Raw genomic sequence first — 24,415 nt, forward strand, 5'->3', positions numbered from 1 at the left:
TATACTGTCGGTGGTGTAGGAGGTGAAAAGGGCGTGACTGTAGCAGAGGTGAGTGAGCTCGAGTGGCAACTGTGATGTGATCCCCTTGAGACTCGAAGAGGTGTCTCCTCCTGTCTATCATAAATGTATCTATATTTTAATACCGTAAGCATCTCAGCTGCGGGAGGATCTCCTCCTGCAATTTTGGGCCAATTTGCTCCATTCTGCTACACTCACTGTCCTCCTCCTCCTGTGGTTGGCATACTAGCTTCAAGTATAATTTAATTAGGGTTTACGCCCCGGCACCGGGCAGCCATATGAGGATGAAACTCATACATTACATGGCTACTTTGCAGCTCATATAAAAAAGTGGCCCTTCAGGGTAATTCTCTCTTGCCTCCACTATCCATGCTCTACCCTTTTGGTTACAGCAGATGTGAGATTATGTATTGCATGCACGCCCAATGCAGACATATGATGGGATTAGTATTGGCCTCGTGGGTATGTCTAATGTACTTGTACATGTGACTTGTCATTTCTATACTGAAACAGGATCAGCAAACCCTCACACATTATTTACATTTTGTCGAGAAACTTTCTCCATTTTAAACGATACTATTAGAAAAGCACTCACATCTGTGAATTTGTATGTGGGAATAATTTGCTGGCAATATCAGTGTGTGGGTTTCTCTTTTTCATTAGACAATTAATGAGTAACCATGCTGAGGGTTACCAGATTTGATTTATACTGCTACTGTATATGCCGTCATGAAATGGATTAGTGCGAGCCCTACCCTTGTAATGAAGGTAGGCCATAAGGATAACATACACAGGAGAGCGACATTATTCACAAATATCACTATCATGTGGGTGTGCAGAAAGTTATATTTCAAGGTTCATTTGGTTGAATTAAAATACATCTTGCTTGAAATAAAGTTGCAATTTGTGTGCTTCATGGGGTGGCAGTTAGCCTAGTGGTTAGAGCGTTGGACTAGTAACCGAAAGGTTGCTAGATCGAATCCCCGAGCTGACTGTCTGTCGTCCTGGCCCTGAACAAGACAGGCCGTCATCGAAAATAAGAATTTGTTCTTAACTGACTTGCCTAGTTAAATAAAGGCAACGTAAAAAACAAAAACCGTAATAAATCATCCTGGTGTAATTAATATGCAGTTCAACATTATCACCACAAGATGTCAGCGCTAGCATTTGTAATATAGTTTAGCTTTACTACACGTAAACAAGGTCGCGTGAAGTGAATACATGCCTATCACAAACTAGCGGTTCAATAAAATTACAGTACGTTTCTTAATTGAAACTAAGTGGGCAAAATATAGTTGCGTTTTGGAGAAGAAGCAAACGAAGAGCTGGGAGAGACAGTGCATTATTGAGGGGGGAAAGAGGCCGATAGTGGGGTAATTGCTGCTGCTAGCCAACTTCTGATGGAAACAATGTGGCTGTCAATCATTGGACTCGTATGCTAGCTAGTTTAGTTGGCTGTTGTGAGAGAAATGCATATCTAGCTGGTTAACAAGGTAAGCTGACCTTTCTATACCTTTACATCACACTAGTTCTGTGGTTATTTGCTGCGCTAGCCAAATGTAGCCAACACCACCAGAGCAAATGGATCATAAACAGGAAATACATGTCTGATGATTTTGTTTAGTGGATCTGGTAGCAACAAGTCAATGTGTTTGTTCCGTTTTTTGGTAGGATCAAGAACAACGATCTTGTCATTTTGTACAATTATGGCATGCTGAGGCGCCGTTTATTTATTGGGGAACCCCTTGGTTGCGTGTGCATATAGAATGTGTTATTGACAGTTGAAAAGGTCTATAGCTAACACATATAGGTACCACTAACAACTTTGGTACTCTGTATAAGTAACAGCGCTGAACACATTCATATTATACACTCACAGGAGCCAGTACAGAAGCCAGTACAGACTGAACTGTGAATGTGATTATTTATTCTCTTCTATACATTTTGTATGGGGTAGATCAGCTTTATTATTGCAGATAGATTGTGGCTTCCATAAATGTAATTGTCTGCATAATTTCCAATCCCCCATACATTTTTTTGTAAATATAGACAATATATACAGTGCATTCCGAAAGTTTGCCCCCCCCCCCCAATCTACACACGATATCCCATCATGACAAACACCTGTTTTTGCGTTGAAATGTGCACATTTATTTTTAAAATTAAATATTACATTTACGTAAGTATTCAGACCCTTTACTCAGTACTTTGTTCAAGCACCTTTGGCAGCAATTACAGCCTTGAGTCTTCTTGGGTATGATGCTACAAGCTTGACACACCTGTATTTGGGGAGTTCCTCCCATTCTTCTCGGCAGATCCTCTCAAGCTCTGTCAGGTTGGATGGGAGTGTCGCGTCACAGCTATTTTCAGGTCTCTCCAGAGATGTTTGATCGGGGTCAAGTCCGGGCTCTGGCTGGGACATTCAGAGACTTGTCGTGAAGCCACTCCTGGGTTGTCTTGACTGTGTGCTTAGGGTCATTGTACTGTTGTAAGGTGAACCTTCGCCCCAGTCTGAAGTCCTGAGCGCTCTGGAGCAGGTTTTCATTGAGGATCTCTCTGTACTTTGCTCTGTTAATCTTTCCCTTGATCCGGACTAGTCTCCCAGTCCCTGCCACTGAAAAACATCCCCACAGCATGATGCTGCCACCACCATGCTTCACCGTAGAGATGGTGCCAGGTTTCCTCCAGACGTGACGCTTAGCATTCAGGCCAAAGAGTTCCATCTTGGTTAAATCAGTCCAGAGAATATTGTTTCTCATGGTCAGAGTCCTTTGGGTGTATTTTGGCAAACTCCAAGCGGTCTGTCAAATGCCTTTTACTTAGGCATGACTTCCGTCTGGCCACTCTACCATAAAGGCCTGAATGATGGATTGCTGCAGAGATGGGAGAACCTTCCAGAAGGACAACCATCTTAACAGAGGAACTCTGGAGCGCTGTCAGAGTGACCATTGGGTTCTTGGTCACCTCCCTGACAAAGGCCCTTCTCCCCCAATTGCTCAGTTTGGCTGGGCGGCCAGCTCTAGGAAGAGGCTTGGTGGTTCCAAACTTCTTCCATTTAAGAATGATGGAGGCCACCGTGTTCTTGGGGACCTTCAATGCTGCATAATTTTTTGGGTACCCTTTCCCAGATCTGTGCCTCGATCTAATCCGGTCCCAGACCTCTACAAACAATTCCTTTGACATCATGGCTTGGTTTTTGCTCTGACGTGCACTGTCAACTGTGGGTCCTTATATAGACAGATGTGTGCCTTTCCAAATCATGTCCAATCAATTGAATTTACCACAGATGGACTCGAATCAAGTTGTAGAGACATCAAGGATGCAAGGATGAAAACAGGATGCACCTGAGCTCAATTGTGTCTCATAGCAAAGGGTCTGAACACTTACGGAAATAAGGTATTTCTGTTTTTTTATAAATTTGCTACAATTTCTTAAAACCTTTTTTCACTTTGTCATTATGGGGTATTTTGTGTAGATTGATGACGATAAATATATATATTTCTTTACAGACATATTTTTTACATTAGTTATTTTTAGTCCCATCCTTCAGCTCCACTCATCCCCTCCCATCCATCTCTGAACATCATCCAGTTTGGATTTCTACTTGCCATATATTTTTCAATTGTGCCGTTTCACAAAAGTTCTGAACCTTTCTATTCTCATTTTCACCAGATTGTATTATTTTTTGTTGTTGCTAGGAATATTATACTGAACCAAAATATAAAACGCAAACAAGCAACAATTTCATTGACTTTACTGAGTAACAGTTCATATGAGGAAATCAGTCATTTTAAATAAATTCATTAGTCCCTAATCTATGGATTTCACGACTGGGAATACAGATATGCATCTGTTGGTCACAGATGGGCCTCACAATGGCCCTCGGGATCTCTTCATGGAATTTTAGAGCATTCAAATTGCCATCGATAAAATGCAATTGTGTCCGTTGTCCGTAGCTTATGCCTGCCCATATCATAACCCAACCATGGGGCACTCTGTTCACAACGCTGACATCAGCAAACCACTCGCCCACACAACGTCATACACGTGCTCTGCTGTTGTGAGGCCGGTTGGATGTACTGGATGCCAAATTCTCTAAAACAACGGAGGAGGCTTATGGTAGAGAAATTAACTTTAAATTCTCTGGCAAAAGCTCTGGTGGACATTCCTGCAATCAGCATGCCAATTGCACACTCCCTCAAAACATAAGACATGTGTGGCATTGTGTTGTGTGACAAAACTGCACATGTTAGAGTGGCCTTTTATTGTCCACAGCACAAGGTGCACCTTTGTTGAGATCATGCCGTTTAATCAGCTTCTAGATATACCACACCCGTCAGGTAGGTGGATGGATTATCTTGACAAAGGATCAAATGCTCACTAACAGGGATGGAAACTAATTTGTGCTAAGAAAACACTTTACATATTGCGTTTATATTTTTGTTCGGTATATATTATTGATCGGTTGACTGACTTTTCAAATCACCCATCAGTGCTAATTTGCAGAGTTAGCTCCAGGTAAATGTTGCAATTCTTAAGCCATTCCTGAACCTGCGACCAAAATCCCGCTTCATACGGACAGTACCAAAACAAATGATTAAATGATTGTCTCTTCGCAGCAAAATCTGCAGCGCTGGGATGGTTGTATCCCCTATATACTGTATATAACATTCTATTGGTTGCAAGAATTTTGTATAATAATTTATATTGAAAAACAAAGTTGATGCAATTGGCACTATTTTTTGGTTCTTAAATTAAACTGGTTTTCTTTTTTATTTATCACAATTTTCTTTAACCAATTTTGTTCTTTAATGCAAGGCCAACAGACAAGTTCCTTACTTTCTCCCCCTTCCACTTGCCTCTTCCATTTGAATGTGGTTATTGGTGTGATGAGGTGACTAGACATCACTACTCACTTGAGCCAGGCACTTGGGGCACCTCCAGTCTCCTTTGGGGATGTCGTGCAGAGGGGGTATGAGACAGAAGGTGTGGTAACTGGCGTCACAGCCATCACACAACAGAAGACGATCCTCGTCACTCCCGCTGCCACACACCAGACACATATACAGGTCCACCTACAAAACAGAGGGAAGAAAGTTGTTTAATATAAAACTAATGAATAACCAAAGGGAACTACAATTCAACTTTTGTTCACATAATCACATTTCTTCAACTTCCTATACACTACCGGTCAAAAGTTTTAGAACACCTACTCATCCAAGGTTTTTCTTAATTTTTGTATTATTTTCTACATTGTAGAATAATAGAAGACAAACTATGAAATAACACATATGGAATAATGTAGTGACCCCCCAAAAAATTGTTAAACAAATCCAAATATTTTATATATTTGAGATTCTTCAAAAGAATCACCCTTTGCAATAGCTTTGCACACTCTTGGCATTCTCTCAACCAGCTTCACCTGGAATGCTTTTCCAACAGTATTGAAGGAGTTCCCACATATGCTAAGGACTTGTTGGCTGCTTTTCCTTCACTCTGCAGTCCTACTTATCCCAAATCATCTCAATTTGGTTGAGGTCAGGTGATTGTGGAGGACAGGTCATCTGATGCAGCACTCCATCACTCTCCTTCTTGGTCAAATAGCCCTTACACAGCCTGGAGGTGTATTGGGTCATTGTCCTGTTGTAAAACAAATTATAGTCCCACTAAGGACAAACCATATGGGATGGTATGTCGCTGCAGAATGCTGTGGTAGCCATGCTGGTTAAGTGTGCCTTGAATTCTAAATGAATCAGTGTCACCAGCAAAGTACTCCTACACCATAACACCTCCTCCTCCATGCTTTACGGTGGAAAATACACATGCAGAGATCATCCATTCACCCATACTGCCTCTCACAAAGACACAGTGGTTGGAACCAAAAATCTCCAACTTGGACTCCAGACCAAAGGACAAAATTCCACCGGTCTAATGTCCAATGCTTGTGTTTCTTGGACCAAGCAAGTCTCTTCTTATTGGTGTCCTTTAGTAGTGGTTTCTTTGCAGCAATTCGACCATGAAGGCCTGATTCACACAGTCTCCTCTGAACAGTTGATGTTGATATGTCTGTCATTTGAACTCTGAAGCATTTATTTGGCCTGCAATTTCTGAGGCTGGTAACTCTAATTTGTCCTCTGTAGCAGAGGTAACTCTGGGTCTTCCATTCCTGTGGCGGTCCTCATGAGGGTCAGTTTTATCATAGCGCATGATGGTTTTTGCGACTGCACTTGAAGAAATGTTCAAAGTTATTGAAATGTTCCGTATTGACTGACCTTCATGTCTTAAAGTAATGATGTACTGTCATTTCTCTTTGCTTATTTGAGCTGTTCTTGCCATAATATGGACTTGGTCTTTTACCAAATAGGGCCATCTTCTGTATACCCCCCTACCTTGTCACAATACAACTGATTGGCTCAAACGCATTAAGGAAAGAAATTCCACAAATTAACTTTTAATAAGGCACACCTGTTAATTGAAATGCATTCCAGGTGACTACCTCATGAAGCTGGTTGAGAGAATGTAAAGAGTGTGCAAAGCTGTCATCAAGGCAAAGGCTGGCTACTTTGAAGAATCTAACTTGTAAAATATATTTTGATTTGATGAACACTTTTTTTGGTAACTACATGATTCCATGTCTTATTTCATAGTTTTGATGTCTTCACTACTATTCTACAATGTAGAAAATAGTAAAAATAAAGTAAAACCCTTGAATGAGTAGGTATTCTAAAACTTTTGACCGGTAGTGTATGTTACACAAAAATGTTTTCAATGTGTTCTGGTGTAAATACATTATACTGTTGATCATCAATTTAATTGTATTCTCTCTCAAAGGAATGGATTAAATAAAGCCACACTTACTACACTCACTGCAGGAGGTGGGGCATCAAGACTGGGTTTTTTCTTATATCGAGACTTGTTTTTGTCTGCCTCGCTCACCGGCTCGATGGGTTCTTGTTTCACTAGAATGGGAATGTCTTTTTATGTAAAGAAAAATGACATATGATGAGCATAATGAGGAACATCAGAGGATTTAACTAATGAATTACCCACGGTGTATCTTACACCCTAGCCTGAACATGATTCATTAACTTCCAATATTCACTCTTAATGCATGGCCCAATACATGGATTGAGTAGTATACAAGTGTGTAGATATTGGCACTGATCACACATATTGTGTCAACTCTTCTGTGGTTAAAGTAAAGCCTCGTCAGTACTGACCTGGCTCGGGCTTGGCAACAAAAGAGCCCATCCTCCTCCTCAGATTTGGTCTGTTGTTTTCACAGGGTTCAGTTCCTGGTTCTGTCTTCACACAACCCGACTGTGGGTGGAGAAATAGAGTTCTACTTAACTACAGTAAATACCACTAATGATCTTAAAGTTTATATGCAATAGAGAGAAATGTGCCAATGCATGCATGAATAATTGAGAACACCCATAAGGCTTTAGGCAAATTACATTCAAATTGGCTTTCTTATGCAACTCCTCCATTTTGTGACTTAAGGATTTGAAGAGGATAGAGTAAAGTAGATGGTTACAGGGTAGTTGTACAATCTGAATGACTGGTTTTAAGAGGAGTTCTTCAGACAAGTGTGTGTGGCTCTGTGCGACAAGGGCATCCACCTCAGCTCTCATTCGCTTTGCTCTGTGGGCGCTGTTGCAGCAGGACTCGGTTGGCTCAACAAAGTGCTGCCTCTCGGTCAGGTCAGGGGGTTTACACTCCTTGTCACTCGTGGCAACTGGCAGGGTTGGCTCCTGGACAAACTGCAGGCATATACAATGTAATGTTATACAATACATTGTTTATTCTACATTTTGTAATGGATTAACTTACAACCAACAACAAATCAAAAGACATGGCACACATCTATGGCAGCAAGGACACCCAGACTATGGCAGCGATGCACAGACAAAGCACTATGAGACCATTTTAAACAAAGAATGGTTGTATTGCAGTCTAACATGTCTGTGTAACCAAAAATGTGCCATCTGTTAATTATTAGATAATAACCATGAGGCAGACATACCGTGTCAAGTTCAGGAGCAGACACTAAGCGCATCAGCTTGGACGCAAGCTCTGGTGCCTAAAGCAAGAGAGCTTCCAAAGTTAACAACAACGTCCCAATCTATGTTCACTCTGTATGCTTTCTCTACAGTGTTCAATAAATGTATTCAAAATTGAAAACGATCCTCACTGGACATTAGACAAACATACTTCCCGCATAACAGCAGTAAAACTGTTGTTGAACAGTGCTCAACTTGCCTACAGATGAGCCAACCAAGTGCTTAATAAAACATTAGCTGATTCATAAAGCTCTGAGTGCAATGCGAATAGACACAGACAGATTAACCATGAGTGTTAGGCAGGAGTTGGAACCGATTCAACCATTGGAAAATAATTGGTGTTGGGGCATCTGTCCAACTTACCAGGAGGTTGGCTCCGCTCTGGAAGAGGTTGTAGGGGTAGAGAAGTCTCTCATAGTGTGACCGTAAGTGAGAGCCAACAGCCTTGCCAGGAGCAAAGCCCATCTTAAGCGCAATCGCCGTCCAACGTCTATCGCGACACACAATATCAAATCCGCCCTCATCTGCAACATTCTGAAATAAAATGTGTAAAAGTTAGGTAGAGTCAGTGGATTCTGTGCAATGCTATTTAAGATGGAATAAATGTATAGTATGCTATTTAAGATGGAATAAATGTATAGTAGTTTGAAACAACACTAAACACTAGTGATGGATAAACAAAGCTTCTTGAAACATTGAGGCTTTCCAGCCAATTGTGTCAAATAGTTTCATTACTCAAGGCTTTCATCAACACAGTGTACACTAGTGGTACCTGCTGGTCAAAAGAATTTAGAGCAGCCAAATGATTACACATATAACGTCCCACATGCCATAGCGTGTGCGCAGGGTAGCCTTTATTTCTTCTACCGAAACCGTTGCCAAGCCAATTAGGCAGTTGTTTGATGAAACAAAGCTTCAGACGTTGACCATGTGATCATTGATCACATGATTCTGATAAAATGATAATCGGCACACTGCTTTGAAGAAAACTGCTTAGCGATTTTGACCCATGCCTCGGAGCTCTGGTATCAAATCTATCACTACTAAACACCCAACCTTGTTGAGTTGATACAGGTCCAATATCTTCCTTTCCACATGAGGAATCTTCAGAGAACACCCCTGCAACTCCCAGAACTTTGCAATCTGGTCCAAGAAGTTAAGCTTAACTCTGGTCTGTGCCTAGGAAAGGGAAACGAGGGTGATATATTAGTCACTGTAGGAATTCTAATTTAGAGAATCATGGCAGTGATAAGTGTCCTGGCTCAGCTATGTGATGCAATAAAGAAAACGGTGCACTGAAAATAAAATGTTTCTGCTGACCGGCTCCTGCGCAAGCAACCTTTGCCTTTCCTTTCACCAAAGTTTCTGAAGGGGGTGATTAATAAATGATTGGCAGTAGGCACAATAGAAAACCTTTAGTGCTATGTCAACGAGACAACTGCATTGACAGGGACCCTGACCAATCAGTTTAATTCCCCTTTATAGGCCAAGGTGTCAGTGGTGCACATCTTCAAGGGTATTGTTTATCAGACTAAAATCTAGGCTACACATTATGCAAAGTGACTTCCTTACCAATTTTCCCTCTAACCAGTGCGAGTGTGTGGGCCCGCAGAAGAAATATCAGCCCGCACAGAGAAGCACGAGATTGATAGTGTTAACTAAGGGGGAAAAGTTCAATGTTTCCCTTTACTCTGGGAATTGTGATCGAATCAACGCAATATTAGCCACCTTCAATGCAACCATACCGCAATAAAACAAACTGAGCAAGACTTAGTATGTAAAACTAACTATGCAAGAGATTTTGTTGTAGGCAGAACGCATCAGATTAGGATTCTATTGCATTGACATGCAAGACTCTACACAGCCAGTACTCTACACAGACCGGTGCAGCATAACCAATCAGAGCTGCAGTAGGCCTATATGCAAATAGACCATTGCCATATATGGATCTGTGCAATTCACTTTGATATGGACTGTGTTTAAAGCATGAGGGGTCGTGAGTATTTTTAATTGAACGAGTAAATTACAAATTCCTATTTATAATGATGGCCTAGGAACAGTGGGTTAACTGCCTTGTTCAGGGGCAGAACGACAGATTTTGACCTTGTCAGCTCGGGGATTCGTTTTTGCAACCTTCCGGTTACTAGTCCAACACTAACCACCTTCCTTACATTGCACTCCACGAGGAGCCTGCATGGCAGGCTGACTACCTGTTACACGAGGGCAGCAAGAAGCCAAGGTAAGTTGTTAGCTAGCATTAAACTTATATTGTAAAAAGAAAAAAACAATCTTAACATGATCACTGGTTAATTACACATGGTTGATGATATTACTAGTTTATCTAGCGTGTCCTGCTTTGCATATAATCGATGCGGTGCCTGTTAATTTCTTATCGAATCACAGCCTACATCGACAAAAGTGTTATGATTTAACAAACGCATTTGCGAAAAAAAATGTTGTTGCCTCAATGGACCTAACCATAAACATAAATTCCTTTCTTTAAAATCAATACACAAGTATATATTTTTAAACCTGAATATTTAGCTAATATTGCCTGCTAATGTGAATTTCTTATAACTAGGGAAATTGTGTCACTTCTCTTACGTTCCGTGCAAACAGTCAGGGAATATGCAGCAGTTTGAGCCGCCTGGCTCATTGCGAACTGTGTGAAGTCCATTTATTCCTAACAAAGGCCGTAATTAAATTGCAAGAATTGTACATATTTATGACATAACATTGAAGGGTGTGCAATGTAACAGCAATATTTAGACTTAGGGATGCCACCCGTTAGATAAAATACGTAATGGTTCCGTATTTCACTGAAAGAATTAACGTTTTGTTTTCGAAATTATAGTTTCCCGATTCGACCATATTAATGACCAAAGGCTCGTATTATTTCTGTGTGTTATTATGTTATAATTAAGTCTTTGATATTTGATAGAGCAGTCTGACTGAGCGATGGTAGGCAGCAGCAGGCTCGTACCATTCGAACAGTATTTAGTGCATTTGCCAGCATTGCGCTGTTATGACTTCAAGCCTATCAACTCCCGAGATTAAGCTGGTGTAACCTATGTGAAATGGCTAGCTCGTTAGCGGGGTGCGCGCTAATAGCGTTTCAAACGTCACTCGCTATGAGACTTGGAGTGGTTGTTCCACTTGCTCTGCATGGGTAACGCTGCTTTGAAACGCTGCTAACTTAAACGTTAGCTTTTTTACATGGCACATAGTAAAAGTGCAATATCTTCTCCAACACTTTGTTTTTGCATTATTTAAACCAAATTGAAGATGTTTCATTATTTATTTGAGGCTAAATGTATATTATGGATGTATTATATTAAGTTAAAATAAGTGTACATTCAGTATTGTTGTAATTGTCATTATTACAAATAAAACATTTGGTTTATTACAAATGTAAAAATTATAAATAGTCTGATTAATCGGCATCGGCTTTTTTTTGGGGTCCTCCAATAATCGGTATCAACGTTGAAAAATCATAATCGGTAGACCTCTACTAGCAACATTTCGGTTACTGGCCCAACGCTCTAACCACTAGGCTACCTGCCGCTCCAGATAGATGCGCTTGTTTTGAGATCAAAGTCAGAGCTGCATGTAGCCACCTGTGCACATTTGCTCATATCATTTGCTAGTTAGTCCTAGTTAGTTAGTGAGCCCAGTTATAGATCATTTGTAGTCAGCAATGGGGGAGTGATTGCTTCCTTCAAGAGCACAAACCTGTGCATTTCTAGACAACATTGAAAAGCGAGGCAGGTGAAGAGCTTTTTTAAATTTATTTTTTACTTTAAAGGCGCAGTGTTGTATTTTGAGACAGGCTTTTAAAAAAACCTTTATTTAACTAGGCAAATCAGTTAAGAACAGATTCTTATTTTCATTGACGGCCTAGGAACAGTGGGTTAACTGCCTGTTCAGGAGCAGAACAACTGGTTTGTACCTTGTCAGCTCTGGGATTTGAACTTGCAACCTTTCGGTTACTTGTCCAACACTAACCACTAGGCTACCCTGCTTCCCCTGCTTGAATAAGCTATAGGCAGAGGGTAGCATAATCTGTCTTATTCTCTGTAATAATGGTATGGGAATCACACCACAAAATCATTTCCAGTCACCTTGTCTGAAGGACAAGTGGATAAACAGGTTAATGTCAAGCCCTGCATGTTTTTTTTCAAAGGTCTCATGGAATGTAGGCCTACATTGAACACCACACGTTGGCTGCTACTGTAGGCTGAATGATAGATCAGCTATTTCCATGGTAAAATGTTATGGGATGCATTTTGGTAGGCCTACATTATGATCAAATAGCCACAGTAGCCTACTTGACCACTGTCTGAAACTAACTTAAAGCAGGTACAGCCTCAGTGTTCATAGTAAACGCAAGCAGGAAGTTGCACATAATTTTCACCATGCTCTGGATAAGAGCGTCTGCTAAATGACTTAAATGTAAATGTAAAATGTTCAAGTTTGTGCTCAGCAGACCTGAAATTTGCTCAGTGCTGAAAACATTGAGGGAAAATTGCTCCCTACCTCCAGTTCATTTAGCCTCTGTATCCGAGGAGTGAAGTGCAGTCTGTCAACATCACATGCAAATGGAGGCTGCCAGTCCTATGAGGACACAATAAAATATTATTATTAGAATGACTTAAATATTAATAATAATATCATAATAAGTAGGTATATCGCACAGCTGAAAAGATTATTCAAAGAACCACATAACACCCAGCAGTAGGGAGACATCGTACAATAAACCAGTCCTTGCCATGTATGGGACACCGATCAGTAACAGATGTTTAGCCTACAACTCTAAGTCTGTATATTTGTCTACCGTGGTCATGGAGTTACAGTTGAAGTCGGAAGTTTACATACACCGTAGCCAACTATATTTAAACTCAGTTTTTCACAATTGCTGATATTTAATCCTAGTAAAAATTCCCGGTCTTAGGATCACCACTTTATTTTAAGAATGTGAAATGTCAGGATAATAGTAGAGTGATTTATTTAAGCTTTTATTTATTTCATCACATTCCCAGTGAGTCAGAAGTTTACATACACTCAATTGGTATTTGATAGCATTGCCCTTAAATTGTTTAACTTGGGTCAAACGTTTCAGGTAGCCTTCAACAAGCTTCCACAATAAGTTGGGTGAATTTTGGCCCATTCCTCCTGACAGAGCTGGTGTAACTGAGTCAGGTTTGTAGGCCTCCTTGCTGGCACACACTTTTTCAGTTCTGCCCACAAATGTTCTATAGGATTGAGGTCAGGGCTTTGTGATGACCACTCCAATACCTAGACTTGTTGTTCTTAAGCCATTTTGCCACATCTTTGGGTGTATGCTTAGGGTCATAGTCCATTTGCAAGACCCATTTGCAACCAATCTTTAACTGATGTCTTGAGATGTTGCTTCAATATATCCACATAGTTTTACTTCGTCATAATGCCATCTATTTTGCGAAGTGCACCAGTCCCTCCTGCAGCAAAGCACCCACGCAACATGATGCTGCCACCCCCGTGCTTCACGGTTGGGATGGTGTTCTTCGGCTTGCAAGCCTCCACCTTTTTCCTCCAAACATAACCATGGTCATTATGCCCAAAAAGTTATATTTTTGTTTCATCAGACCAGAGGACTTTTCTCCAAAAAGTACGATCTTTGTCCCCATGTGCAGTTGCAAACTGTAGTCTGGCTTTTTTATGGCGGTTTTGGAGCAGTGGCTTCTTCCTTGCTGAGCGGCTTTTCAGGTTATGTCGATAAAGGACTTGTTTTACTGTGGATATAGATACTTTTGTACCGATTTCCTCCAGGATCTTCACAGGGTCCTTTGCTGTTGTTCTGGCACTTTTCGGACCAATGTACGTTCATCTCTAGGAGACAGAACGCCTCTCCTTCCTGATCGGTATGACGGCTGTGTGGTCCCATGGTGTTTATACTTACATACTATTGTTTGTACAGATGAACGTGGTACATTCAGGCGTTTGAAAATTGCTCCCACGGATGAACCAGACTTGTGGAGGTCTACAATTGTTTTCTGAGGTATTGGCTGATTTCTTTTGATTTTCCCATGATGTCAAGCAAAGAGGCACTGAGTTTGAAGGTAGGCCTTGAAATACATCCACAGGTACACCTCCAATTGACTCAAATGATGTCAATTAGCCTATCAGAAGCTTCTAAAGCCATGACATAATTAGTGTATGTAAACTTCCGACCCACTGGAATTGTGATAAATTATATAATCTGTCTGTAAACAATTGTTGGAAAAATTACTTGTCATGCACAAAGTAGATGTCCTAACAGACTTGCCAAAACTATAGTTTGTTAACAAGAAATGTGTGGAGTGGTTGAAAAACTAGTTATAATGATTCCAACCTAAGTTTATGTTAAACGTCCAACTTCAACTGTACATCATTACTTTTTTCTCAATACAATTTTCTAGTAATTTTATGGTTACAACATGAGCATTGTAGAGCATACAGCACGATTATTTCCTTATCTTAAACCCACTAGACTAACTAACATCACCTAAAGACCAACAAAATGGCTAGATGGAATTCAACAGCCAAGAAATGGTCAGGGCTACTGAGTTAGCATTCCATTCCACCAGGATATTTACATCCATCAATGAAATTACTTATCACTAATCTTAGACTACATCCAATATTGATGGATAGTTATAACCAATACTTGTCTCTTCTTTTTTTTAAACTGTACTGTTGGACCTCGGCGCATAAGAATTTCAGTGTACCCTAGGATTACATCTGCAATCCTGTGCATGTGACTAATAAACTCCTATCTAATAATATATGTTATTTGACTGATGCCTATTATTCATTTATGGATTCTATCTTTTTGGGTTCAGGGGGCCTTTTTTTTCTCAAAACGGTCACAGTTATAAATAAGTTTAGGCTACACCAAACTGGAGACTAATAAATACAGGTGATCCTTAGTTGTGGGAAGTTAGAGGTTTGTCTGAATTACATTAAAAACATCATTCATAGTAACTAATCAACCAACATTACCCATCTCTGTAAAGATACAGCTCTTTGGCATTACCAGTGACTAGGGTTGCAAAATTCTAGGCACTTTCAATAAATTCCCTGGTTTTCACAAACTCCTGTTGGAAAAATTCTTAATCAGTAACCAGGATTTCTGAAAAACCTGGAAATATATTGAAAGTTCACAGAAATGTTGAAACCCTACCAGTGACTATGGTCCGACAATGTCAAAAGGTTGCCTATTTTGTAATCTACCAAGCTAATCAATTAAAGACAAAAGTTTCCTGAAGATACCGACCCTAATGTTACGCTTGTTTACATCGAGCTGCACTGGGGTTAAATGAAGACACCGTGGAGGCAGCGTGAGGTTCTGGGTCAGAAAATGTACCTCAATGCAGGGATGGGATATGCCACTGTACTCCAAATTATACCTTTATCCACACCGATACATCGACTGGAAGATTGAAATACTTATAGTTCTCTCAGAAAACTGCTCTTTTCATCCTCATCGCATGCTAGCTAGCTAGCCATTCTGGAATGGCAATGTCAGCCAATCAACTCCATATGCCATTCCATAATGGCTGCTGTTATCTAGCATGAAAACAAAAAGGGCAGTTTTCTGGGGGGAGAAAACAGTATTTTAATCTTCTCAATGGGGCAGTGTGTTTATAGGTACAATTTGGAGTACAGTGGCATATCCCATCCCTGCATTGAGCTAAGTTTTCCGACCCATATTTCATGCTGGCTCCACAGTGTATTAATGTAGCCATGATTGCGTTCAGATCCCAATGTAGCTCAGTGTAAACAAGCATAACGGTAGGGTCGGTAGGTATCTTCTGCCAAAGACAAATGGTGTATGCGTGTGTATTGTTTTCTCGCCTGATGACAAAACTACGCTGATCAGTCTTGGTAGCAAGCGGCCCAGCTGTCTCCACGTAAATTAAATTGACATGGCTAGCTTTTTTGTTTATTGAATGCTGTTTGTTTTAAGTAACGTTAACTAGCTACCGTTAGCTGTTACTACTAACCTTGGCTGATTTGTCGTTTTACACTGAACTGACAGACTTCACGGTCGGTCATCGCACTAGCTAGTTTAACATCAGTCGTTAACGAAAGGATAATCTCACGATTTTTTAGTCAGCTAACGTTAGCTAGCTAGTTCAATTAGCTAGCACGACGATTTCAGTGATTGAAGAAGCAGTCAACATTGTCTTAGCAGGTTACGTTAGCAAGCTATTTTCATTAACGTTGCCTGCTGCAGTTACACAATGCCACTAACGTCAATTCAGTTGGTCAGGTAGCTAACGTTAGCTATTAAAACTAGCTGGATTATGTAGTTAGCTAGCTATATAAACATTAATGATACAAAAGAATCAGCAGAACCTTCATCCGCCATGTTGAAAAGGTCCCTTTAACCCCCCGTGTTTGTGGTTGTCAGTTTTGTTAAAACGGTTTTAAAGAATCTGTTAAACCATTCAGCAGCTCGATCACACTTACCGGAGGCGGGCGGACCTTACAAATACCCGTTTTTTCCGCAATTGGACGAATCTTATTTATATAAGCAAAAGGATCGGCAAATTCCTCCCAGCTTGGTTCGAAGACTGGGCACTCCTGAGGCGGCTTGAACTCGTCCGGCCGAGGCTGGGTCATGGTCTTGATCCAATCTTAGAGCTCAGACAACACAGGTAGCCTAGTCACAACGGTGTGTCACCTATCTTATGGTCTGTCCGGAGGTATAGCCTTCTAATTTCCAATGACAGGGTCTCTCGAAGTCAATCGGGATCAACAATACGAGGCAGCTCAGCCAAAACACACACACACACAGTGAAACGAATGTTCTAAGGCAGTGACTACGTCCGCCTAAAAAAGTAGATACCATATAATATTTCTAAAACCTCTTATGTTTGCAAACTCATTCTCTGACCTTAGACATCAATCGTACTGCATGTTAAACATCGTAAATCAAGATAAATTATAGGCTTTTATTACATGGATTGTGATTATTGTCGATTTCACCAATATATTTCTAAAATTATTCCTAAATATTTCAATTGTTAATCACATACATGAATATGTAAATATACAAATACCCGTTTGTTTTGACACACCATTGTCGTGTTGAATTTAGTGTAATTTACACAGAATTATGTTGGAAAAGATGGAGTATAAACTACGCATAAATTACTATTTTCTTTAGTCAGACAGACTCTAATAAATTAAAAAAAAACTAAATTGTAATGAAACATATATAGGCTATGTAGAGGGACTATTATTAAGCCACAAGAATGAATGCACCCGACTGATGTGCTCCGTGAAGTACTGTAGCACACAGTGCATTTGAAGCCTAAGCTACATCCAAACCAGCATCTTCATTATAGTGTCAAATATTGTTCGTCTTATTGACAAGTTGAATATACGTAATTGTGCACCATTTTGATTGGTAAAATTTGATTTCAGAGAATTCATTCTTGAAAATGCTTTTCATTGTATCCTCACTGGCTACTGTTTATTATTGCGGAGGGATATTTTCAGGTGACACCTTCACCGCTGCCGGATCTTGTTCTTTAAATAGCCTCGATGGGAGTATTTTGATTGGATGTATCTGCTTTGCAGGGGGCGAGCATTGATGAGTTTTAATATGTAACACAGTTTGAGGCTAGTCGCATATTACATCGACGCGCTCCACAATAATGATCCAGAGACCATAGCCCAGTAGCAACAGTAATCAGCTCACTGAATGCAACCAGCAATGGGTTACAACTGGTTATTACATAATTATAAAATATTTATACATCTATAGACTCATAATATACTGTTAGTAACCTAAATATAAATCCTCAATACATTATTACTGAAACAGAACATGACAACAGAACGTGGGTAAGGTTCTCCAATCTACTCCTGGTTGAGTTTGGCCCTAGCTGTAACATGCTAGGACCAAACAAAAAATATATTTTGCAATGTTGTACTCAAGACGGATTTTATTCAGAAGCTGAAAACTATTGCAATTGCAAAACATGGCACTTTGAAACATACCGATTAACAAGGTGTTAATAAACCACAAAAAAAGTGCATCTGGCTGTTTATACAACATCAGATGTTTTTGTTCAGGGCAGGCAGATACAACAATATATTGTTACAAGAAAGAATACAAAGACAGAATATGACATTTTTAAAAGACAGATTGGACATCATGGTTATTTTGTTCTTAATATTCCTCACCCGCTTCATCATCATCAGATTCTGTGCTTGTTCTGCCCAGCTCTTCATAATCCTTCTCCAGGCAAGCCATGTCTTCTCTGGCCTCAGAGAACTCTCCCTCCTCCATGCCCTCACCTACATACCAGTGCACAAAGGCACGTTTGGCATACATGAGGTCAAACTTGTGGTCCAAACGGGCCCAGGCTTCAGCAATGGCAGTGGTGTTGCTCAGCATGCACACAGCCCTCTGGACTTTAGCTAGATCACCTCCAGGTACGGTAGTCGGGGGCTGATAGTTGATCCCAACCTGGTGAGATAGAAATAAAATAAACAAATGACCCTGCAAAAGAAATATGGTGTTTATCTCAAATCGCAATATAAACCATATACAGGAGGCAATCATGTTACTTACCTTGAAACCGGTGGGGCACCAATCCACAAACTGGATGGAACGTCTGGTCTTGATATTTTGAATGGCAGCGTTCACATCTTTGGGCACCACATCGCCACGGTACAGCATACAGCAGGCTATGTACATGCCATGGCGAGGGTCACACTTGACCATCTGATTGGCTGGCTCGAAGCAGGCAGTGGTGATCTCAGAGATGGTCAGCTGCTCATGGTAGGCCTTCTCAGTGGAGATAATGGGTGCGTAGGTGACCAGAGGGAAATGAATGCGGGGGAATGGGACTAAATTGGTCTGGAACTCTGTGAGGTCAACATTCAAGGCACCATCAAAGCGTAGGGAGGCAGTGATGGAGGAAACGATCTGACCGATCAATCTGTTGAGGTTGGTGTAGGATTGGCGCTCAACATCAAGGTTGCGGCGACAGATGTCGTAGATGGCCTCATTGTCCACCATGAAGGCACAGTCAGAGTGATCCAGGGTGGTGTGGGTGGTCAGAATGGAATTATATGGCTCTACCACAGCTGTGGACACTTGGGGAGCTGGGTAGATGGCAAACTCCAGCTTGGACTTCTTACCGTAGTCAACAGACAGGCGCTCCATCAGCAGAGAGGTGAAACCAGAGCCAGTGCCTCCTCCGAAGCTGTGGAAGATGAGGAATCCTTGTAGCCCTGTGCACTGGTCAGTCTAGGGAGAAAAACAATTGACCAACACCAGTGATGCACATATATATTGGCCTTAGCCTATATTATTACTACATTATGACTCAAATCCTTCCTTTGACTGTATGACCAAGATCTGGTCTTAATGTGATACTTACCATTTTACGGACACGCTCCAGAACCCCGTCAATGATCTCCTTACCCACGGTGTAGTGTCCACGGGCGTAGTTATTGGCTGCATCCTCCTTTCCAGAGATGAGCTGCTCAGGATGGTAGAGCTGCCTGTACATTCCTGTCCTGACCTCATCTGCAGGGAAAACAATCACTCATCAACAAATATAGGACATCAACTGGAAATGTCACCTAAATTACCACAGTAGTATCAATTAATTGTTGATTTGCTCTTGGTTGTGTCATGTTTGTCATTTATTATCATGTCTTGTCCCTGTGCTCCCCATTCTATTCGTTTCCCTCTGCTGGTCTTATTAGGTTCTTTCCCTCTTTCTATCCCTCTCTCTCCCCCTCCCTCTCTCACTCTCTCGCTCTCTCTTCTCTCTATCGTTCCGTTCCTGCTCCCAGCTGTTCCTATTCCCCTAATCATCATTTAGTCTTCCCACACCTGTTCCCGATCCTTTCCCCTGATTAGAGTCCCTATTTCTTCCTTTGTGTTCCGTTCCTGTCCCGTCGGTTCCTTGTTTAGAATTCACCGTGCTGTGATTGTGTATCGCCCTGTCCTGTCGTGTTTTTGCCTTCATCAGATGCTGCGTGTGAGCAGGTGTCTCTGTCAGCTACGGCCTGCGCCTACCCGAAGCGACCTGCAGTCTGTGGCCGCTTCTCCTGTTATTCCCCTCTACAGACTAGAGGATTTCTGTTATTCCCTGTTTGGACATTTCCTGTTAAGGATTCAGGATTTGTCGTTTTCTGTTTGGACTTGAATAAACTCTGTTTCTGTTAAGTCGCTTTTGGGTCCTCTTTCACCTGCATGACAGGTTGTCAGTCCTGTGCATTGATATTATGTAGCCTATAAAGCTGTACTTACATCCACCCACAGTGTAATGTAGATTCACAATTTGAAAAATCAGATTTTTTTGTATTTATTAATGTGCAGTAGTAACACTTATAGAACTGCTACAGTAGTGTTAGTGTTTTGATTAATGCACACTACTTAACAGACATACTGCAGTTCATTAGAAGTAATCTTGCATTTTATTAATTATTACTTGGCAAGGGCTACTTGTGTGTACTTTGGAGCAGCATATGCTGTGTGTGGGCTTTCTTTATTCATTCATTGTTTTGTTGTTGGCCCAGTTGTTATTGTTGTGAAAGTTTGGGATGTGTATCACTAATAAACCCCTCATTTATTCAACATTTAATTATTTTACCATCTCTTCTTCTTTGTATCAATATTCTACACCACCACTTACCAATTACATCTGGCTAGGTCCACAAATACAGCCCTTTGTACAAGCTTTCCTGAGCCACGCTCATTGAAGAAAGTGTAAAAGGGGTCATCACCGCCACCACCAATGGTCTTGTCTCTTGGATACCATGCTCCATCCAGCACAGGTCCCCGCATGCATTCCCAATTAGCACTCCTGCCTGGCCCATGAGGATGGATATGCATTTACACTACACATGTGCAATCACACACACAAACATGAATGATGGGTGGAGAGAAACAAAATGTTACAAATGAAATTGCTTAACGACCACTGTTGGCTCCAGGTCCACAAATATGGCCCTGGGAACATGGCGGCCAGAACTTCCTGTGTTAAAAAAGGTGTTGAAGGGGTCAGTCCGTGAATTAGGCCCCTGGTCCTCTTCATTGAACACCCCGTCTGGCCCCACACCGTGTTCCAAGCAGAAGAGTTCCCAGCATGCATTGCCAGTCTGAACTCCCGCCTGGCCCACGTGGATGGAGATACACTCTCTCTGTTGGCAAAAAACGACAGAATGACTACGTCCTGTTCCTCAAACCATCTGGCTAAAGTGGAAAATACATCAACAGCAAAGCCCATCTGATACACAGATACTGTAAATCGGACTATATTAACACACAATGAATTCAACTATGCTGACATCTAGGATTTACTAATAACAACATTTGTGTATGTTATCTTTTCTGCTTTGGCTGGTTGTTTACAACTCAGTAAGCACAGTCAACTGAAAGGCCGAATTACAATTTGATAGAAAAGCAAAACCGGATATAGAAAAAAATCAAGAAATACATTACCATGTGGTTCAACTATTTAAAGATAATGCCAAAAGTAGAGAGCAATATGGTAGCTCCAAATTTAAAGTAACTATGTCAACTCTAAATAATGATCCCCAAAGATCCTGAACTTAAATCTGGTCAAATAAAAATGATGTATTCCTTTGATAGACAGTTTCCCAGACACAGATTGACCCTAGTCCTGGACTTGAAATCAGGGTGTTTTTTTTTGTCCAGAACTTTTTTGTCCAGAACTAGGCCTAATCTGACTCTGGGAAACTGTACCTAAGTGTTTAAATAATATATTTTAGGCAGACTGCCAGACACATGTTTCAGCAGGTCCAGATTCGTAGTCTTGGCACTGGATTTCAGGGGGAGGGAATTCTAGGTTCTCACAAGGTGGTAATAAACTGACATTTGAAAAGGAAATGGCATCTGGACAAATGTAAAACTAAAATGCCGTGTAATATGCATGATACAATAAGTCACAAAGACAAATATTACTCCTAAATCAGGAATACAAAGTAACTTATTGTATGATGACGTGAAAGGGGCTTGGCATGCTTGTTATGTTTTTTTTTAATGGCTGATTCTTTAAAAAGCACAAGGTATCATGCATAGGCCCATAGGCTATGTACTAGACTACATGTTTCGTTGATGTACACAACTGATATTGGAAGTTACTGTACCACAGTACATTACATTCCTAGACTCCTGCCTAAATACAGGTATAGTAAGCTAATATTTTAACAGATGTATTTATAATTTGAAAGTTGAAAACCTCATGAAAGTTTGTCAAGCAAGTGACTCAATCTGCTGCGTCTGCCCCCTACCAGAGACGGAAGACAACTCGCTGTTTTTTGTTGTTGTGGATCAATGAACTAAGTAGACCAGACTCAGCTGCTATTGCATTGGTGTCTTTAGGACACCCAGTAAAGTAGACCGGAACTGACTCTTTTTTTAAATGGTAAAAGGCCTGAGTGAACTATCTTCATTTGTCCACCATCTTTGCCCAAACGATACCACTTTCCGCTTCCTCACACAGGCTCAACAGATTCATTTGATTCCACTCTTTCAGACACAGACAGTATACATTCCCACGCATACAGTATTACCACAGTTTCTAAATCCAGAGGCGCAACAGCGCAAGACTTATCTACCGTTTCAGTGTTTAATTGCTATATTGTAATTACTTCGCCACCATGGCCTATTTATTTCCTTAACTTGCCTCATTTGCACTCAATGTATATATACTTTTTGTTTTCTTTTGTTCTACTGTATTATTGACTGTAAGTTTAGTTTATTCCATGTGTAACTCTGTGTTGTTGTATGTGTCGAATTGCTACGCTTTATCTTGGCCAGGTTGCAGTTGCAAATGAGAACTTGTTCTCAACTAACCTACCTGGTTAAATAAAGGTGAAATAAAAAAAACAAAGCAGACCAGGCCAGAGGTTGAGAAGTCAATGAGAGAGAGGTGAAAAAATATTCCCTATTTCTTTATTTTCAAAAAATCTAAAGGCACAAGCTAGATTCGAGACAATGTCTTAAGTAGTTGAACATGTTATTGGTCCAACATCGTAAAAGTTACACGTTTTAATTTTCCTAAAAATCAACTACATATCGAAGGAGTGCGGTCCGCACATGCGCAGATCGGTGCGAGACGACCGTTTGACATGACATATTTCTGCGCATGAGTTTAGCTTGCCGAAGTCGCCATGACATCGCCTTCAAGTGTGATTGGGAATTTCTATTGGAGAAGCAGTTTCTGCCTATCTTCATACTATAGGCTACTCACTGTCTTTTGTATTACATTGTTGTAAGAACGTAGTAACAAAGTATCAACTTTCATACTAATGGATACATTCAATGGATAGGGGTAGGGCCCTACGCACGGCCGGGGCTATATGCATAAGGCAATAACAACTTTTTTCAAATGAAACATCTGAAATAGTCGAGTGGTCCACATTTTCAGACTGCATGAACAATACATTTGCCTTTGAGGGTGGCAAATATTAATAATAACACTGAAAATTGGGGGAAATGCACTAACCCCATTTAGAATTTCAATGCAAAAAGATAAAAATTAAATAGTTATGTATAGTGCGGGCATACCATTTCCTCCTGTCAAGATTCGGATGATTGAAGGCGCGTAAAAAAGGGTTTGAAAATGAATACAGTAAAAGGCGCAAAAAGTTTTGCTACAGCTCCGTCGACAATGGTCACCGCCAACACAGGAATGTAGACTGGGTCTGCGCTGCACTAAAATACCTGAGCACTCCAGTCGAATTGTCATTGGATCCCAGTGGTGACCGTGTAGGTATGATGACGTTTCAAAAAGGGATTTACATGCAACCTAAAATATGTGATTTGGTTCATACTCCATCTACATGTAGATATTGTTGTGATTTTGAGAGGTAGCCAGGTTGGAACTGAACCAGGCTCTGGCCTTGGGTCAGTCTGCTCTTATCAAGGATCACAAGATGACCCCCTTATTTGATAAACACACTACCGTATTGATGTTTGAACAACATAAACAAATATTTACACATGCAGTATATGTGATTTGGTTCATACTCCATCTACATGTAGATATTGTTGTGAATTTGGGGGGTAGCCCGGGTTGGAACTGAACCAGGCTCTCACATTGGGGCAGTCTGTCATAAAGCTCTTATCAAGGATCACAAGACCACCCTCTCTTATGGGAAACACATCCCTGCCCCTCCAAACATCCATCCACACCCCTGATAGCCCCACAGTAGTGTCATCCCACTTCTGACTAATCAGTTCAGGGATTAGCCCAACCCGGACTCAAACCCAGGTCCCTGCGGGTGCGAGTGTCAGTCCGAAACCCTTGACA

General features: G+C 40.9%; 2 protein-coding genes across 3 annotated transcripts in view; both read right to left on the reverse strand.

The window, feature by feature from the left end:
- kdm5bb (lysine (K)-specific demethylase 5Bb) overlaps window positions 1–16,906 on the reverse strand; it is a 37,118-nt gene extending 20,212 nt beyond the window's left edge. The window contains exons 1-9 of the mRNA XM_046365787.1: window positions 16,575–16,906; window positions 12,618–12,695; window positions 9,138–9,260; window positions 8,445–8,615; window positions 8,045–8,101; window positions 7,641–7,781; window positions 7,239–7,338; window positions 6,877–6,992; window positions 4,935–5,093 (exon numbers count right to left, since the gene is read on the reverse strand). Of these exons, the coding sequence (XP_046221743.1) occupies window positions 4,935–5,093; window positions 6,877–6,992; window positions 7,239–7,338; window positions 7,641–7,781; window positions 8,045–8,101; window positions 8,445–8,615; window positions 9,138–9,260; window positions 12,618–12,695; window positions 16,575–16,727 (1,098 nt within the window). The 5' untranslated portion in view covers window positions 16,728–16,906. The remainder of the gene's footprint in view (window positions 1–4,934; window positions 5,094–6,876; window positions 6,993–7,238; window positions 7,339–7,640; window positions 7,782–8,044; window positions 8,102–8,444; window positions 8,616–9,137; window positions 9,261–12,617; window positions 12,696–16,574) is intronic.
- Window positions 16,907–18,023: 1,117 nt separating this feature from the next.
- tuba5 (tubulin alpha 5) lies at window positions 18,024–23,822 on the reverse strand. 2 transcript variants are annotated; one of them, XM_046365788.1, is made up of 5 exons: window positions 23,671–23,822; window positions 20,771–21,278; window positions 19,505–19,653; window positions 18,691–19,371; window positions 18,024–18,585 (listed from the first exon to the last, which is right to left on the reverse strand). In XM_046365788.1, exons 3-5 carry the CDS (start codon window positions 19,634–19,636, stop codon window positions 18,286–18,288), a joined length of 1,113 nt encoding a protein of 370 aa, XP_046221744.1. In that variant the 5' UTR covers window positions 19,637–19,653; window positions 20,771–21,278; window positions 23,671–23,822; the 3' UTR covers window positions 18,024–18,285. The 2 variants fall into 2 exon arrangements, with proteins under 2 accessions (XP_046221744.1, XP_046221745.1); XM_046365789.1 differs by lacking the exons at window positions 20,771–21,278; window positions 23,671–23,822 and adding an exon at window positions 20,341–20,761 and having other exon boundaries at window positions 19,505–19,758.
- Window positions 23,823–24,415: the final 593 nt, after the last annotated feature.

This window comes from Oncorhynchus gorbuscha, linkage group LG10 (genome assembly GCF_021184085.1).
Source record: "Oncorhynchus gorbuscha isolate QuinsamMale2020 ecotype Even-year linkage group LG10, OgorEven_v1.0, whole genome shotgun sequence".
In the NCBI taxonomy this organism is placed as follows: Eukaryota; Metazoa; Chordata; class Actinopteri; order Salmoniformes; family Salmonidae; genus Oncorhynchus; species Oncorhynchus gorbuscha.

What these genes read in the sequence shown, in the direction of transcription:
- tuba5 (XM_046365788.1), bottom strand. Translation starts at nt 19,636, where the DNA reads ATGTACAGGCAGCTCTACCATCCTGAGCAGCTCATCTCTGGAAAGGAG. An exon ending in TGGAGCGTGTCCGTAAAATG is followed by an intron (nt 19,372 to 19,504) that starts GTAAGTATCACA and finishes TTTTCTCCCTAG; the next exon opens with ACTGACCAGTGCACAGGGCT. An exon ending in GGTGCCCCACCGGTTTCAAG is followed by an intron (nt 18,586 to 18,690) that starts GTAAGTAACATG and finishes CTATCTCACCAG; the next exon opens with GTTGGGATCAACTATCAGCC.